We start from the raw sequence: 19456 nt of genomic DNA, 5'->3' as shown, positions 1-19456 counted from the left end.
ATTGAATGAAATAATAAAAATGTATTACAAAAGGTGTGGGGTGGGAGGAATTGTGAGATTGGGATTGACACATATACACTCTTGATACTACGTATAAAATAGACAACTGGTGGGCAGCTGTATAGCACAGGGAACTCTACTTAATGCGCTGCAGTGACCTAAATCAGAGGGAAATCCAAAAGGGAGGGACTATATGTATATCTATGGTTGATTCATTTTGCTATGCAGTGGAAGCTAACACAACATTGTAAAGCAACTATACTCCAGTAAAAATTAATTTTAAAAAAGGTATCATAAGATTAAATGAGAGCAATATTTATTCAGGAGGTAAGCTCAGGGCCTGGGATTTGATGAGTTTTCCAAATTGGTAGTGAATACTATTTTACATCTTTATTTGATCATCAGATCTTTTGAGAGCAAGGACCACATCTTATTCATTGTGTATTCTGGACACAGCACCTGATGCTGCATGAATGTTTGTTGAATTGCATTGCTTGCCCCTGAATAGAAGCTAGGTCATTGCACTCACTCCTATGTCTCAATTTATTTATAGGGTTCTTTAAGGCCTTTAAATAAAATGAACTTAAAGATATAAATATATAACAATCATAATAATATCCAGCCATTTGAGTCTTTTTCCTCAAAATTATCACTAACAGAAAATTAAATCTCTCCACAGGTCTTCCAGAGTGCATTAAAGCAGAAGATAAGATTTCTATCTTATCATGAAACCCTTATCTGAAGGACAACTAAGGGTTTGTGCTGTTCAACCAATACCTCTCACATCATGGCTGCTCATACTTTTCATTCTGAAGTCTATCCCTTCCCTAAAACCTGCCCGACTTCCAATCTATCAAAGGAAACCTTTCACAGCTGCCTGGAATGCTCCAACGGATCAGTGCTTGATAAAATATAATATAAGACTAAATTTGAAAATGTTTCAGGTGATTGGAAGTCCACTGACCAGGGCCAGGGGGCAAAATGTCACTCTATTTTATGTCAACAGATTGGGATACTACCCATGGTATACACCCCACGGAGTTCCCATTAACGGGGGTCTCCCCCAGAACATAAGTTTGCAGGTACATCTGGAAAAAGCTGGCCAAGATATTAATTATTACATCCCCTCTGAAGACTTCAGTGGACTTGCTGTTATAGACTGGGAATACTGGCGACCCCAGTGGGCCAGGAACTGGAACACAAAAGATGTCTACAGACAGAAGTCAAGAAAGCTGATTTCTGAGACGCAAGAGAACATATCAGCTGCCGATATTGACTAGCCAAAGCAACTTTTGAAGAAAGTGCAAAAGCTTTCATGAAGGAAACCATCGAACTGGGAATTAAGAGCAGACCCAAGGGCCTTTGGGGTTACTATTTATATCCGGATTGCCACAATTATAATGTTTATGCCCCAAACTATACTGGGTCATGCCCAGAAAGAGAAGTTTTGAGGAACAATGAGCTCTCCTGGCTCTGGAACAGCAGTGCTGCTTTATATCCTTCTATCGGCGTCAGGAAATCTCTTGGAGACAGCGGAAACATTTTGCGTTTCTCGCAATTTCGGGTGTGTGAGTCCATGAGGATCTCCACCATGACCTCCCGTGATTATGCTCTGCCTGTGTTTGTCTGCACAAGGCTCGGCTACAGAGATGAACCTTTAGTTTTTCTTTCTAAGGTGAGGCACCCTTGCCAAAGATAAGGAGATTTGTTTTTATTTCTAAGAGACATTTCTTTGCTAATTGTGTTCTCTGAAGAATTCCCAATTGGTGGTCCATTAGATAGGAGCATAATTCTTCCTTTGAGTAGTCATCCACCTAGACTCTTCATTTATACAGACTGAATTTTTATTATTTTATTTATTATTATTCTTTCAAGGAACAAAGTAAGGAGGGAAGGGGTTAAACTACAAAGTCAGCAACAGCTTCCTGCTCCCCAACTTTGTGCACCCTAACAACTGGCCTTGTGCAAAGGTTATTGAAACGGTTGGGGGTGCACAAGTTAGAAAATCAGAGAGGAGTTTTTGAAATAGGATAGTTTGCTCACATGTGTAAAAGTGGAATTGTAGGTATTTCTGATTCTGGCCTTGCCATCAAAACTCTCAAGAGAAGAATAAAAGTGTTTTTTTTTCTAATGCATAATAGCAGCTTTGATAAAAGGTATAAGGGAGGCATAACAACATAAATATACTTAACACTACTGAATTGTATACTTAGAAATAATTAAGATAGTAAATCTTATGTTTTTTTCTCCACAATTAAAAATTTAAAAAAAAATTTTAAGGTATAAGTGAGTTACAAATCTGCTAAAAGCAGGTGACCCCTATAGATTTAGCCATCTAGTTTATTCTTGACTCTGTGACCACAACTAATGGAAGATTGGTAAGAGTGGTGTGAATTTCTAAATTCAATAATCAATTCAGTAGATGGTATTGTAACCCTAGGTTAAAACTTACAAATAGAAGTTTTATTCTGTTTGTTTTAGTTGTCAAATATGCAGCCGCAGACCTTATGCAAACTGTGAGTGTAACTTTTAAGATAGATGCATTTTCAGCTAATTTTCTCTCCCTTATTTTTCCTTTGCTATGCTAGTCACTTCAATGGGAACTTCTAGAGATAAAAATTTCAAAGAAGATGCTACTTCTAATCTTTGGACTTGGATAATTATGCATAAACGTTCTATGATGAGAAGACTACAGCCTTGTTCAGACATTCACATTTGTAATGCAGTGATGTTTTAAGATATTGCTGTACACTTAGGGGTTGATCACCTTTCTTTTCTCTCCACCATTACAAGTTTCAACTCACCAGCACGTATTAAAATATAAAGATGTTCTGAGTCTTAAGCATCCAAAGAAGAAGACTCAGGAAACACCCCAGTGAGGGCTCTACCATGACCAGGAGGTATCTGTGAAGCAGATAGAGAGTAGAGTTTGCTTCTCAGAGGGAGAAATGGCACAAATACATCAGGATTTGGTAAATGCTGTGCCTCTGACACCATTGATGAGATGGGGAAGGAAAAAGATTCTCTCTTGTGAACTATATTCATACTACCCAGACAAATCAGCAACAACTGATTGAGAATGATGGGAAAGAAACACTATCTGGAAGACTTAAAAAGGTTGTCTACATTTTTACAAAATAGACTTGATTTTATAATTCAAATTTAAATACCACCTCTTCTATGAAGCTTCTTTTGCTTTCCTGTATTTGGCTCAAACAAGTTCCTTTCTTTAGTGATAACAAATTTACTTTTGGAAGAAACAATAAACTTTAAGGAACAAAGTGTTTATTTCGAAAGATTAGTTTAAACTACTGGTACATTCTGCATATTCTGCAAGCCAAGGGTGAGTGCCTTCTTGAACAGTTACAGCCTCAGAAATACTTCTGTTCCCTCTACGGGAAGAAGGAACAACAGTTAGGGTCTCACCTGGAAACAATTTCCCTTGTTAGTCCCATGCTGTCATTCTGTAAACTTGCTGAATGGCAAGGCATTTCCACATGTTTTAAACCATCATACCACCATTTTACTCCATCCTCCATAAAAACCTGCCTGCAAATTTTTAAAAACCTGATATTCACTTACGCAAAACTGTAAATACTAGTAATGGCTTCCATTTCTGCCTTCCCAAAGATATCTGCATTTTAGGATGTGTGTGTGTGCGTGTGTTTATGTACACACATATAATTAGGATTAGAAAAGCAATTTACCAATAAGTAGCAACTCTCTTAACCTCTCCAGACCTCAGTGCTCATTGTCTTAATCTACAAAATAGCACAGTATTACCTGCCTTACCCACTTAGCAGAAATATTATGAAAGTCAAATGAGAAGATGAAAAGGAAAATTTTTTTTTAAAACAGTATGTCACATTCTTTTTTTTTTATAAATTTATTTATTTATTTATTTAATTGGCTGTGTTGGGTCTTCATTGCTGCACACAGGCTTTCTCTAGTTGTGGTGAGCGGGGGCTACTCTTTGTTGTGGTGTGAAGACTTCTCATTGCGGTGGCCTTTCTTGTTGCACAGCACGGGCTCTAGGCGCGTGGGCTTCAGTAGTTGCAGCACATGGGCTCAATAGTTGTGGCACACGGGCTTAATTGCTCCACGGCGTGTGGTATCTTCCTGGGGCAGGGCTCAAACCTGTGTCCCCTGCATTGCAGGGGATTCTTACCCACTGCGCCACCTAGGAAGTCCCAAAAAGGAAAATTTAAAGCATGACAGAAATATATGTGGTATAGCTATCACTTTTTAAGAATAATCAGAGCCTTAAACTTGACAGAGGAATACATAAGAATGAAATTGCAGTCAGTAGCCATAGCTTGGGGGAATTATATGGGGGCTGTTAAGCCTCATTTCACACAGTAGATTGCTTACACCACATATTTAAATGCAATGTACATATTGCTTGATGCTGTGCTTTAAAAAAATAATGAAGGGGTTTTCTTGACTGTAGATTTAAAGATGTTTTCCCCGTAATTAATTAATATTCCCTTTGGTAACACACAAAGGGAGCTCATTAGTGATGCCCCAGCTCCCCGCACTGGGCTCCTTCCTTACACGCACTGTGGTAAAGCTTCAGGGAGGGAAATCCAAGTGTAAAGAACAAGTCCCCTGCGTGCCCCTACTCTTAACTTCCAAAACCTTGATTTGAGCCGAGAATCATGGGTAGGGCAAGGCAGCCGTACACCACGCTGGGACCTGGAAGCTGTGCTGCTATTACATCACATCCTATTCTTTTATTTCTCCTTTCATGTGACATCACTCATGTGGCCCATGCCCTCAGGTGGTCCCAGTTTACTCCTAGAGGCATCTTACCTGTGACCTCCCTCACTGAGTAGTGCCCTTGCTTTTTTTGGTCCCCCAAACATAGCTGTTCTGTGATTCATTCAGCACCCTGCTCTCCACTAGGGGACAGTGAGCTAATTTGGTAGAGGAATTTGCCTAAATATCTGCTAATGACTCCTTACCTGCAGTCAACACATGCTAAAAGACTTGCCACTTTGAAGCAGTCCCAATAAACTGTCTTTGATAATGAGACTGAAGGACACATTGGAAACAAGCTAACATGCCCTCCTGATAGCAACCTCAGAAGCTGTGGCTTTCACCACGAACATCTGTAGTTTCCTTACTTACTGAATATTTATAGGTCAATAACATATAAATACAAAGTGTAAATGCTGGGTCTCCCTCCTCTCTCTGATGACAAAGCCTTAAGCTAAAGGAATTCATGGGAGATTTCCAGTATCCAGTTGAGCATATGAGAAGCTTGGAAGTTGTCACTCAGTCCTAATAAGTAAAAAGCTAAACAAATTGAAAAGTCAACTCTTCTTGGATTAATAAGAGAAGTGCGGACACACGGGGAAAATTGCTGCCCTCGAAACTGGAGAGAGAGACAGGTGAATATAGAGAATCACAGCTTACTAGGTCAGAAACCTCTGCTGGTGGCTCAGCGTAGACAAGTCTGAGAGATTAAAACTCCATGGGGACCCCGTCCTGGGGGCTGGGGGAGCACCCTTTTGTGAGTTTTACCTCCAGGAGCTCACCGGGTCATCACAGTGAATATTGGAGAAAACCGCCCCTTGTGCATCTAGCAGATGGAGGAGAAAAGGAACCATTTTGAGGATTCCAGAGCACTCTGTTCTTCTGAACAAGGTCCACCCTCAGGAGAAGGTGCTGAATCACAGCCAAACCTGCTGAGGTTTTACACGATCCTCACTGACCTGAGGAAAAGGAAGTACTCAACTCCAGCTGGCTCTAGTTTTCCACTTGAAAGAAGGGAAACGTCCATCTCCAGCCCCATCTAGGCAGCCTGACCCACCTAAGGGGGTGGGGGAACAACTGAGAAGCAGTTGTGAAGTTCACAGTCCAGACGCAAATGCTCACTGAGACTGAGACCTAGTCACAGGACTGTAGAACTCGTCCATTGTCCCCACACCCTGCTAGCGTATTACTATAGACCTACTTACAGCAGTTCCTTTTACCCAGTGTGAGCTATCTGGCTACTGAGAAAAATTAAAGCATGCCTAGCTATCAAGGAAAAAATGACAAGACATACTAAAAGGCAGAAACAACTTTCAGAGACAGAACAAACCTCAGAACTAGACTCGGATATAGCTGGGATGTTGGCATTATCGGACCAGGAATTTAAAACAACTATGATTAATCTGCTAAGGGCTCTAAGAGATAAAGTAGAATGAATGCAAGAACAGACGGACAATGTAAGCAGAGAGATGGAAGTTCTGAGAAAGAACCGAAAAGAAATGCTAGAGATCAAAAACACTGTAACAGAAATGAAGGATGTCTTTGATGGCCTTATTATTAGACTAGACACAGCTGATGAAAGAATCTCTGACCTTGATGATACCTCAATAGAAGCCTCCAAAACTGAAAAACAAAAAGAACAAAGACTGAAAAACGAACAAACAAACAAACAAAACAACCCAGAACAGAATATCCAAGAACTGTGAGACAGCTAAGAAAGGTGTAACATACACATAACAGGAATTCAGGAAAGACCATTAGGGGATTTTGCCCCCTGATCACATGATGCGACTGTCACATCACTCTATTAAGGAAAGTCTCAAGGTGAGTGGAGGGAGGGGCTCTGCTCCCTTCTGCTTTGTCGGAAGAGGCAATGGACCGGGACCCAGCAGCATCGTTCTGGGCTCTGCATGGCTGGCTCCTCCTCTTCCCGGTATTCCTCACACCATGGATCATTCTCAAAACCACTTCACGTACACTATCTCACTGGAGCCTCACAAACCCTTCTCCCCTCCTGTCATGTCAGCTCAGACCTGCTCAGCAGGCACCATGGTCCTGGGAAATGGAAATAGATGTGAGCCTGAAAAGAAATTGGTTTGAACCAAAATTATGAGAAAATTCCCCGGGTGGAAAAAACCTTTAAAAACTGAGTTTGTAAAACCTTTCATTTTAGTGGACTATAAAAGTGTCAGGTATGGGACTTCCCTGGTGGTCCAGTGGTTAAGACGCCACACTTCCATTGCAGAGGGCGCAGGTTCATTCCCTGGTCAGGAAACTAGGATCCCACATGTCACATGGCATGAACAAAAGATAAAAGAAAGAAAAATAGTGTCAGGTAAGGAGATTTCTCTCTCAAATGTTCATATTAATGTAAAATGCCCAAGGCAAAATACAGTTTAAAGTTCCGCTTTTAATTTCCACCAGATCACCCAATTACACTTTCCAGTATGTAACTGATGGAAATTAATCCTTGGAGTAAAAGGTGCATGCTTAGTATTCTAAAGAATGGGGGAATATATTATAATTTAATAAACTTATTTAGAAAATCAACTGCAGCAACTTAATTTAGGAAACCAACTGCACACATTCAACTTTTAATTTCCCTCTGAAATGACCTAGATTCATGTTAAACTTTAAACACTCAAATAATAATCCTCTGGGATTACAAAACCAAAATTCTCCCTGCTGAAATTTTGTTTTCGTCTGTGTTAACCATATTGAGAAAAATCCCGGCGGCCTTACCCTGACTGGATGAATTATAAATAAAGCGCATTAAGTCAGGTACTTTAAAATGAAATACAAATAATTTCAGGGACATGATATAAGGGCTGGATCAAATCAGATCCTGCGGGGTCCTTAACTCTGTGTTCTTTTGCCTAACCTTGGAATCCAAATGACACAAACCCCTCTGATATAAAATAAAAATTAAAACAAACAAAAAAAGAAACCTTCCAAGTCACTGCAGAGACAAAGTTTTCAGGAGAGTGTTGCAAACTGGAAAGGGAACTTGACTAAGATGAATGCAAAGTGTTCCTTACATTAGAGAAGGAAAACTTTCGGATTCTGTTTCTGGCTCATACTTATAGCTGGTTTGTGTGTATATACTCCTAGTCGACTTCAATTAAGCAACTTTCTGTGGCTATTTACAGGCTAATTGTCTTAAAAATAATATCCTGTTTGGCAAGATATGTTAAAAAATATATATTTATATTTTAAAATATGCTTTTTTTCATATGATTATAGTGTAATTTCTGAGCTACAGTTCATTTAACATTTGCATTACTCTAAGAAATTGGAGAATAGTTTCATTTGTTATATTGAATTTAGCCTCCAATCCTAATCCCTGGCGTGTTGTTTTATATTCAAATGAATACAGTGTAATGAACTCTATTCTAGCAAGATCTAATCAATACTATTGGAGAAAGTGCTGCCTTGGAAGCTGCGGGCATTGTTATTTGGGGAGGCATGAATCTGACTTCATCTGAGGTAAGACGGTACCTTGGCGGTGTAGTGACTATTATTTAAATTATTTGCTCTATTTTCCTATAGAACTCACTCTAATCAGAGCTCCCAGTTCTCCCAAATCAGCACCTGATACATAGCAGGAGTTCAATAAAAATTCACTTTTGTTAAGATATTAATCGTAATACTGACAATTGTTGGATATTTACTACATGCTAGGATTATGCTAAGTGCTTTTTTGTTTTGGATTTGCTCACTTCCTGATCATAATAACCCTTTTGAGGTAGGCATTCTCATTTACAGCTGAGGAAACAAGAGAGGAAATCTAACTTGGGTGACAGCTAGATAGTCTGACTCGTGGTGGAGCTGGCACTAACCACAGATGGTATGACTCTGAGCCCTTGCATTTAGCCATTATATAAAAGGTGTGTCATATTTTGAGAAGTGGAATCAGATGGTAATTTTTAATATCCACATTGAACTTATTTTTCTTCTATGGAGAAAGTAGCTGAAAATTAATAGCATTTAAAATAAGATTTATGTCTCTTCAAATTACTTCCAGCGCAAATACTATCTACTCCAGGTGTCTTCCTAATTTTCCCCAATCCACATTAAACACAATCTCTTCTGTATTTCCAGATGTCGTTTGTTTATATCTCTATAGTATAATGCATTTTACCTTGAATTATAATACTTGTATCCTCAGTACTTTTTGTTAAATTGAATTTTTTGCAGGTTCATGGAGATTTGATTTTTTTTTCGAATTTCACAGAATCAATTTGTTGCTACCAAGATATCGTTCATGAAACTATTTGTGACAATATAAAGTTGGAAGTTTCCTCTGTCCACATATGAGAATTAGGTGGACACTGAGAGGATCAGTACTGACTCTCCAGGTGTGATATTTCCCCTCCAGCCCATGTGGCTCTGGAGAAGAGTGTCATCAGGAAGCTGGGTGCACAGACACGTGCCCTCTGTTTAGAACACACAATAGGAACACACACACACACACACACACACACACACACACGCACACACAGATGACTCGGTCAGCCTTCCAGGCTTTCCTTTGTTTGAACTGTATAGTGCAGGCTAGATCCCTGGGCAGTCGATATTTGAGCATAATTAGCAAGAAATCCAGAAGCCTCAGGTTGATAGTCAAAAATAGTTTAGTAGAATATGATGATTCAGATTCTAACACAACCTTGAAAGGCACACACACCTGAAAGGTGGCCAGAGGACAGCAACTCTGACATGATTTCTAAATTGGAGTCTGTTCCTCTCTTTTCACACCCATCAACTTGGGATCTAGAAGGAAGAAAAAAAGCATGTAAACTGGAAGAAGGCAAGGTTGCACGTGCTGAGGCTGGGGCCCATTTGCAAGTTCAGTTAGCCTACAGTGACATATTCTCCATCTCCTGTCACGACCACCTCTCATCTTTTCTGGTCTGGGTCCCGTGCGTTACAGCAGCTCAGCCGAAGAGTTCATGGGCTGGAACCAAGCCATTATGTTTCAATCAAGTCCAAAGAGCTGCCTTGTGGGTCTAGATGCTCTAGTACCAGGAAAAACACTAAATCCCATTTGTTTCTACATTTCTAGGGCAACTGTTCAAAGGTGAAGCAGTTTGTGAGCTCTGATTTAGGGAGCTACATAATCAACGTGACCAGAGCCGCTGAGGTGTGCAGCCTTCACCTCTGCAGGAATAATGGGAGATGTGTAAGGAAGGTGTGGGAAACGCCCGATTACCTTCACTTGAACCCTGCAAGTTACCACATAGAGGCCTCCGAGGATGGAGAATTTACTGTGAAAGGCAAAGCATCTGATACAGACCTAGCAGTGCTGGCGGAGAGATTCTCCTGTCACTGTTATCAGGGATTCGAAGGGGCTGATTGCAGAGAAATGAAGACGGCTGATGGCTGCTCTGGGGTTTCCTCCTTTTCTGGCTCACTAATCACACTGTGTCTGCTGGTCTCCGCAGGTTATCAGAGCATTCAGTTGTGAGATAACTGAGTTTAAAGGGAATTGTGTGGCCTCCAGAGTCGTCACTTAGGGAAGAGATGAAACTTATGACAATATTTTTCTCATATGAAATCCACTGAGAAGTATTATAAGTAGATGTGTGTCATTTAACATAAACAGGAAAGATATTGGTTTCTTTGGTCCAATTTGGCTAAGAAACCAGATCCAGGAGTAAAATCAATGCACTCTTCTTCCTAACTGGAATATTTAAGTTGTATTTAACCTAGAACTAAAATATTTTAGTCTTCATATGAATGTAGATACATACAGGTATACACATAAATATTAACTTATTGATTTCAAAGACTGGTTTTCCAGCTAGTAGTTTGCTTAAGGACAGATTACTAAGCAATTATGATATAAACACATTACAGAAAATTTATAAATAGAAAAAAATAAAGGAAATCACCAATAGTCTAAGGCCATATAATAGTCTATCAACTGCATGTAGCAAAATTTAATTAACAATTTTTCTTACATTTTGAGTTTTAAATATCAAGCTTTTTCTAGTCACCTCTTCAGAGAAGACTTTCCATGTCATCTTCCTAATTCATTCATTCACCTATTAATCAATTTGTACATTAATCAATTTATTAAGCATTACTTCTTATCAGGCACAGTTCTAGGCTTTGAAATATATCCTTGAACAAAAAAGAGCCTTGCCTTCTAAGAACTCATGTTCTTGCTGGGGGACACAGACATCCAACATACAAATAAGCAATTTGCAACAGATGTTACAATTCTGGGGAAAAATAGGGAGACCAGAGTAGGGGAGAGTGGGATTTTCCATGTGTTGGGCAACTTTGAGCAGATGTTTGAATGATAGAGAGTTCGCTATGGGGATATTTGGGGAAGGGTATTTCAGGCAAATGAATCAGCAGGTGCACATTTGGTAGTGGGCCTGGTGTATTCAAGGAAGAGCACGGAGGGCACTAGGGCTGGATACTTCCCCTCACCATCAGCTTTCCTTGTTTATTCTCTGGTCTGCAGCATTTATCACCATCTGACATAGTACAGGCCATGTATTTGCTTATTTTCTGTCTTCTCGTACTAGAGTGTAAACTAGGAAAATGAGGATTTCATTTTGTTCACTTCCAGGACACTACTTGGTACAGTGCCTGGCACATAGTAGGTGCCCAATAAGTATTTTGAATGAATAAATGAGTGATTCAGAAAGCTGAATCAGTGGAAGCTGTAAGTTTGTTACAGTTTTTCTTTTTAACTCTGTACATTAATGAGTGAGTTATTGCAAAGTCATTCTCCAGTGTTATTGTTCTATTCTTATCCTAGCACATGAGCTTCTGAAATCACATAGTTTAACTCCTCTGTGAAGAGCTGATTCCTGAGGAGGATAAATCACTTGGCAAAGTCAAAAAGCCAGTTTGCAGAAGAGCCCAGTCTGGAATCTGAGTTGCCAAGTTTTCTCTTCACCATAACTGCTGTTGCAGTGAAATTCAATGTAATCATTTAGCTTTTGACCATGATTTAACACATTTTTTAAAAATTAAACTTAATTTAATTTTTTGATCTTTATTGGAGTATAATAGCTTTACACTGTTGTGCCAGTTTCCGCTGTGCAACAAAGCGAATCAGCTGTATTTATACATATATCCCCATATTTCCTCCCTCTTGAGCCTCCCTCCTGAGCCTCCCTCCCACCCTCCCTATCCCACCCCACTAGGTCATCAGCAATCCTCAAGTTGATCTCCCTGTGTTAGGCAGTTGCTTCCCACTAGCTATCTATTTTACATCTGGTAGTATATAAATGTCAATTCTACTCTTTCACTTTGTTCCAGCTTCTCCTTCCCCACCTCCTCATGTCCTCAAATCTGTTCTCTGCCTCTGCGTCTTTATTCTTCCTCTACCACTGAGTTCATCAATACCATTTGTTTAGATTCCATATATATGTGTTAGCATACGGTATTTGTCTTCTCTTTCTGACTTACTTCACTCTGTGTGACACTCTAGGTCCATCCACCTCACTACAAATAACTCAATTTCATTCCTTTTTATTGCTGAGTAATCATCCATTGTATATATGTGCCACATCTTCTTTATCCATTCATCTGTTGATGGACAGGTTGCTTCCATATTCTGGCTATTGTAAATAATGGAGTTGGACATGGAGATCACCTTCCACCCCACATTTTTTATTAATTTGGGCTATGACTACTGATTCTGTTCAGTCAGTCTTCAGATGTTCCAGCTACAGATTCTCTGTTTAACTTGGCTCACTGCTCCTGGACAGGAAATCTACTTCCTAAGCTGCTTAATGACCACAGCTTCTTAGATTGTCCTAACTTCCCTTTATAGGAACAGTAAGGTGTTCAGGCTCTTTAGTCTTCAGTGTCCTCTTTTACAAAAGGGAGATCACTTTGGTATCTTTTTTCCTTTTATACAGATTTGATAATATCAAGTAGATAAAATCCTTAGCATAAAACTTGGCACATAAAAATCCCCTACCAAATGTTACTTATTATCATCAAGCACTTTCCATATTGGTCCCCATAATAACTGATAGGTGATATTACCTCTATTTTGAAGTAGATGAAAGTATATATGACTTAGAGTAGTGAAATGACTTAATAACATAAAGAAATATCCAGGCCCTGCACCCTTTTCTTTTGAAGTTTAAACTAGTTATCTTTTCATTAGATCTCAGCAGAATTCAGAAGACTTATTTACACCAAATTTCTTACTTTTTTTTTTTTTAATTTTTTTTTGGGGGGGTACACCAAGTTCAATCATCTGTTTTCATACACATATCCCCGTATTCCCTCCCTTCCTTGACGCCCCCCCTCGAGTCCCCCCCCACCCTCCCCGCCCCAGTCCTCTAAGGCATCTTCCATCCTCGAGTTGGACTCCCTTTGTTATACAACAACTTCCCACTGACTATTTTACAGTTGGTAGTATATATATGTCTGTGCTACTCTCTCGCTTCGTCTCAGTTTCCCCTTCACCCCCCTCCCCCTCCCATACCTCGAGTTCTCCAGTCCATTCTCTGTATCTGCGTCCTTGTTCTTGTCACTGAGTTCATCAGTACCATTTTTAGATTCTGTATACGTGAGTTAGCATACAATATTTGTCCTTCTCTTTCTGACTTACTTCACTCTGTATGACAGATTGTAGTTCTATCCACCTCATTACATATAGCTCCATCTCATTCCTTTTTATAGCTGAGTAATATTCCATTGTGTATATATGCCACATCTTCTTTATCCATTCGTTTGTTGATGGGCAGTTAGGTTGCTTCCATGTCCTGGCTATTGTAAATAGTGCTGCAATAAACATGATGGTACAAGTTTCTTTAGGGATTATGGTTTTCTTTGGGTATATGCCCAGGAGTGGGATTACTGGATCATATGGTAGTTCTATTTGTAGTTTTTTAAGGAACCTCCAAATTGTTTTCCATAGTGGCTGTACCAACTTACAGTCCCACCAACAGTGCAGGAGAGTTCCCTTTTCTCCACACCCTCTCCAACATTTGTGGTTTCCAGATTTTGTGATGGTGGCCATTCTGATCGGTGTGAGGTGATACCTCATTGTGGCTTTGACTTTCTTACTTTTTTTAAAATTGAAGTGTAGTTGATTTATAATATTATATTATTTTAGCTTTAGGTGTACAGTGTAGTGATTCAATATTTTTACAAATTGTGCTCCATTAAAAGTTATTACATGATAATGGCTATAATTCCCGGTGTGATACAATATGTCTTTGTTGCTTATCCATTTTATAGATAGTAGTTTGTATCTGTTAATCCTATACCCCTAATTTGTCCCCCCTGTCTTGCTTCTCCTCTTTGGTAACCACTAGTTTGTTTTCTATATCCATGAGTCTGTTTCTGTTTTGCATATATATTCCTTCATATTATTTTTTAGATTCCACATAAAAATGCTATCATACAGTATTTGTCTTTCTCTGTGTAAAATTTCATTAAGCATAATATTCTCTAAATCCATCCATATTCCTGCAAATGGCAGAATTTCATTCCTCTTTATGGCTGAGTTATATATATATATATATATATATATATATATATATATATATATATATGACTTCTTCTTTATCCATTTGTTTGTTGGTGGGCACTTGGTTTGCTTCCATACCTTGCCTAGGGTAAATAGTGCTGCTGTGAACACTGGGGTGCATGTATCTTTTCAAATTAGTGTTTTCAGTTTTTCCAGACATATGCCCAGGAGTGGGATTTCTAGAGCACATGGTAGTTCTATTTTTAGTATTTTGAGGAACTTCAATACTGTTTTCCATAGTGGTTGTACCAATTTATATTCCCACCAACAGTGTACAAGGGTTCCCTTTTCTGCACATCCTCACCCAGCATTTGTTATTTGTAGACTTTTTGATGATAGCTATTCTGACAGGTGTGAGGTGATATCTCGGTGTTTTGATTTGGATTCCCCTAATAATTAGCAATGCTGAGCATCTTTTCATGTGCCTGTTAGCCATCTGTATATCTTCTTTGGAAAAATGTCTATTCGGGTCTTCTGTCCATTTTTTGATCAAGTTATTTGTTTTCTTGATATTGAGTTGTGTGAGCTTTTTATATATTTTGGATATTAACCCCTTGTTAGTCATATCTTTCGCAAATATTTTCTCTCATGCTGTAGGTTGTGTTTTCATTTTGTCAATGGTTTATTTGTTGTACAAGATCTTTTAAGTTTAATTAGGTCCAGTTTGTTAATTTTTGCTTTTATTTCTTTTGCCTGAGGAAACAGATCCAGAATAATATTGCTACAGTTTATGTCAGAATGTATTCTGCCTATATTCTTTTCTAGGAGTTCAATGGTTTTAGGTCTTACATTTAGGTCTTTAATCCATTATAAGTATATTTTTGTATGTGGTATGAGAAAATGTTCTAATCTCATTGTTTTACATATGGATGTCCAGTTTTCCCAGCACCATTTGTTGACGAGACTTTTTTTCATTTTATATTCTTACCTCCTGTGTCGTAGTCTAATTGACCATAAGTGCGTGTACTTATTTCTGGGTTCTCTATTCTATTTTTGTACCAGTATCATGCCATTTTTGTCACTGCAGCTTTGTAGTATAGTCTGAAGTCTGGAAGTATGATACCTCCAGCTTAGTGCTTTTTTCTCAAGATTGCTTTGGTAATTCAGGGTTAGTTGTTGTTCCACATGAATTTTAGGATTATTTGTGAAAATGTCATGGGTATTTTGATGGGGATCACATTAAATATATAGATTGCTTTGGGTAGTATGGCCATTTTAACAATATTAATCTTCCAATCCAAGAGCATAGGATACCTTTCCATTTCTTTGTGTCATCTTCAATTTCCTTCATGTTTTATAATTTTCTATGTTTTATAGTTTTCAGAGTACAGGTCTTTCATCTCCTTGGTTAAGTTTATTCCTAGGTATTTTATTCTTTTTGACGTGATTTTAAACAGAATTTTTTGTCATTTTTAGTTTTTGTTTTTGATAGTTCATTGCACCAAATTTCTTTTTACTAATTTGTAGAGAAATATAACCTACAAGTATATAGATTCTTGTATCATACAGTCAGTGCTTTTTTTGACCCCATGGGAAAAACTGTTAAATTAACCCATCTACAAGAAATGTACCCTTAGCTCTCATACTCTAAATATCCAAATATCATTTACCCATAAAAGAACCTAGGATCTCTTAGGAAACTCTCTGATTCCAAGTCTAAGACAGGAAATGTACAAGATGTGTCTGAAATCTTGTTATACTATAAAGTAAAGGTGCTGTCAGGGGTCACTAGGATTGTATCAAAAGTACTCACTAGCCAACAAAAGCAGTCACTGCCAAAGATGGGAAAATGTGAGACTCCCTAAAGAAATAGCTACAATGGATTAAAATGCATCAAATATATTTAAATCCATGAGATCAAAATGATACTAAAGAAACACCTTCATTGACCACCTTTGAAGAATGTTAAGGAATTTCCCAGAAACTGTCACATGATGCATTAGCTTACATCTTTTGGCAGAATTTGGTCATTTGATCCCAGCTGGTTGCAAGGGGGGCTGGTAAATGTGATCTTTATTTCTGGCAATGATTTGACTAGGTTAAAATTTATTACTAATAGAAAAGAGAACAGGAGAGTAGAGAATAATAAGCAGTCTCTACCATTACTGTATCCTGCACAATAGACACTTTTTATTTCATTTTTCTCCCTCTACTCACTCAAACTTCCTAAATAGTAGGGACTATCTCGTTCACCACTGTATTCCTAGGTCAAGCTCAGAGTAGGCACACATGAGGCACTTGAAAAATATTTGTTAAAAAAATAATAATTCAGTTATTCCTAGCCAGAGATGCATATTAAAATCATTTGGGGAGCCATCTCGAAACAAATATTCCTGCTACCACCTACTGTGGAGTCAGAAGTCTGAAGCTAACATGTATATTTTGAAAAAGCTCCCCAATCGGTTATGATGTATATTCTTAGTGAAAAAAAAATAAAATAAATAATACAAAAAAGAAAAAAATAATGTGATCTTTTAAAGAACACTAATTGGAGTTCTGCTTCATATCTTAAGCAGTAACAACAGAAACAACTAGAATGTTCTTAGAAGCTGTGAGAACCAAAACATGGGGATACCTGTCTCTCCTTTCTTCCTCCCTCCCTCCTTCTCCATCTTTCTTTCTTTTCTTCCTCCCTTTCTTTTCCCCCTCCTTCTTTCCATTTAAATTCATTTCTGCCTAGCCTTGTAGTTCTTGTCTTTTTAATTTCCCAAATTAAACATCACTATTGTTTTCATTGTATCTAGATATATTTTTAGTTTGTTTAGATTTACCTACATATTTATCTTTGTTCCCTCATTGTGCATTTTTATGTATTAAACTTCTGTCTAGGACCATTTTCTTTCTTACTGAAGATCATCTTTTAGAGTTCCATTAGTGAAAATCTGCTTGGGGAGAACTCTCAATTTTTTAATCTAATAATTTCTTAATTTTACTCTTAATATAGAAAGATAATTTTGATGGGTATAATAGGTTGACAGTTATTTTTCCTTAGCATTTTGTAGATCTTTTATCATAGTTTTCTGTTGTCTTGGTGATAATACTGCTTTTTATCTGATTGCTTCCCTTTGTAAGTAATCTGTCTTTTCTCTCTGGCCCATTTTAACATGTCATGCCTGGTTTTGGAGTTCTATAGTTTTGGTCTAAGTGGACATTTTTTTCTGCTTATCCTGTTTACCATTTGGTAGTCTTTTGCTTATTCATTTTAATGATTTCATCTTTTAAATGTTTAATATTTTATACATATTTAATATTTTGTATTTGATATTTGCATCTACTAGGAGATTCTATATCTGTTTTTTTTTATTCTTATTGACCTCAGTCATAGTAGTTTATTTATTTGTGTATCTGGCAACCTTTGATAATGAGTTCATATTTTGTTGATCTCAGTCTGTGGGAATTCTTTTTTTTGTTTTCATTTTTCTTTTTAATTTTTATTTCACATTGGAGTATAGTTGATTTATAATGTTGTGTTAGTTTCAGGTGTACAGCAAAATGATTCAGCTATACATAGCATATATCTATTCTTTTTCAGATTCTTTTCCCATTTAGATTATGACTGTGGGAATTCTAAATGTCAAAATTTGGGTTGCTTCCCTCCAGAAAGGATTTTTTAAATTATAAGAGCTTAATGGAGATATAATTCTCATATTATAAAATTCATCAATTTAAAGTGTACAATTTAATGATTTTTAGTATATTCACAGAGCTATGCATCCATCACCCCATCACATTTTAGAATTTTCATCACACCACCAAAAACTCCAAACCCATTAGCAGTCACTGCCCATTTTCCCCAATCCCCCATCCCCACCGCTAGGGAACCACTAAACTGCCTAAACACACATAGACATACCTGGAAGTGACAGTTGGGAGAGGACAGCCCAAAATTGGGTAATGCTTTGTGCTAGACAAGTGTCTGTCATTAAAAGTGTCGTAAGAGTCTTTCAAGTGCTCTCAGCTTGAAACTTACCTCACAATATTAAATTTTACTCCACAAGAGGATTAAGAAAGACATTTCCTTAGTGGAGCCTATGCATCCTCCAGAAATAAAATAATGTGTGATACTAATGAAAATCCATACCAGGGGCTATTTTCTAGTTACTCCAGAAATATAGCAAGGATGTCATTTATGAGTGATGGTGCAAGACTAAATTCTGTGTTCCTTAATCAAGACATCCCCTTTTCAGTCCATTACCTCTTTTCATTAACTCCCAAGATCTACATCTAAAGTTACTTACTTGGGACCTCCCTGTCAGTCCAGTGGTTGACTCCACTGCAGGGGGCATAGGTTCAATCCCAGGTCAGGGAATCTGACTAAGATTCCAAATACCTCATGGCCAAAACAAAACAAATATCACAAACTCTTGCCTTTGGGGAGGTAAGATGAGTTGGGAGATTGGGATTGACATAAATACACTAATATGTATAAAATAGATAACTAATAAGAACCTGCTGTATAGCACAGAGAACTCCACTTCACTGTGCAGTAGAAACTAACACAATATTGTAAAACAACTATACCCCCACTTTAAAAAAAAAGGAAATTAAAAGAGCAAAATAAATAAATAAATGAATATATATGTGTATGTATCTATAAAAAAAATAAAGTTACTTACTTGGCCTTCAACTTTCTGAGAACTAACTTTCTTAATACCTTTGTCACCATCAGGCCTAAATGTGGAAATCCAGGAAGAAGTGAAGGAGAGGAGAAAACAAATTATACATGAATAATCGTTAGTGACTAGGTCAGGGTGGACTAAATTGTCCTGACTGAGTGGATTCCTTCTGTTACCTCGTTTAATGATTAATCATAAGTAAATAATAAGAAATTTCCACATTGGAATCAAATGCTGGATTTGAACTTCTCTATTCTTTCCTTTCATTGACTCTTGACCCACACAACGTTAGCAGACGCTGGCAGTGTCCACGCAGATTCCCCAAGGCCCTTTTATTGTCTGTTGTGTTTCCCCTCCCCTAGAGTCATTGTACTTCCCCTCCTCCCTCCCTCCATTCAGTGTGGTTTTGCTTCCTGCAGCCCTTAATTGGATCCCGGATATGATCAGGCTAATGCTGCCTTCCAAAGGGCTTTCCATGAAACTGCACCCTTTCTTAGCTTCATCCCCTTTCTTCTGTGGCTTTCATTCTCTAAGAGTATTTTTCCTGATAAAAAACTTCCTTAGTAAATCA

General features: G+C 38.0%; 1 protein-coding gene and 1 long non-coding RNA gene across 2 annotated transcripts; one reads left to right on the top strand and one right to left on the bottom strand.

Moving 5' to 3' along the window:
• Positions 1 to 725: 725 nt before the first annotated feature.
• LOC130852122 (hyaluronidase-4-like) lies at positions 726 to 10222 on the top strand. The gene is given in 4 exon segments (XM_057732811.1): positions 726 to 1272; positions 1275 to 1675; positions 8155 to 8244; positions 9821 to 10222. Coding segments are annotated over 4 exon segments (1440 nt in total).
• On the bottom strand, positions 6937 to 19007 carry LOC130852123 (uncharacterized). The gene is made up of 4 exons (XR_009053302.1): positions 18886 to 19007; positions 10052 to 10266; positions 9443 to 9528; positions 6937 to 7033 (listed from the first exon to the last, which is right to left on the bottom strand). It is a non-coding gene; the product is annotated as an uncharacterized LOC130852123 (long non-coding RNA).
• Between the last annotated feature and the right edge of the window lie 449 nt (positions 19008 to 19456).

The sequence above is a fragment of the Hippopotamus amphibius genome, chromosome 4 (assembly GCF_030028045.1).
Source record: "Hippopotamus amphibius kiboko isolate mHipAmp2 chromosome 4, mHipAmp2.hap2, whole genome shotgun sequence".
NCBI classification, from domain to species: Eukaryota; Metazoa; Chordata; class Mammalia; order Artiodactyla; family Hippopotamidae; genus Hippopotamus; species Hippopotamus amphibius.
This window is presented reverse-complemented; position numbering and strand designations above follow the sequence as displayed.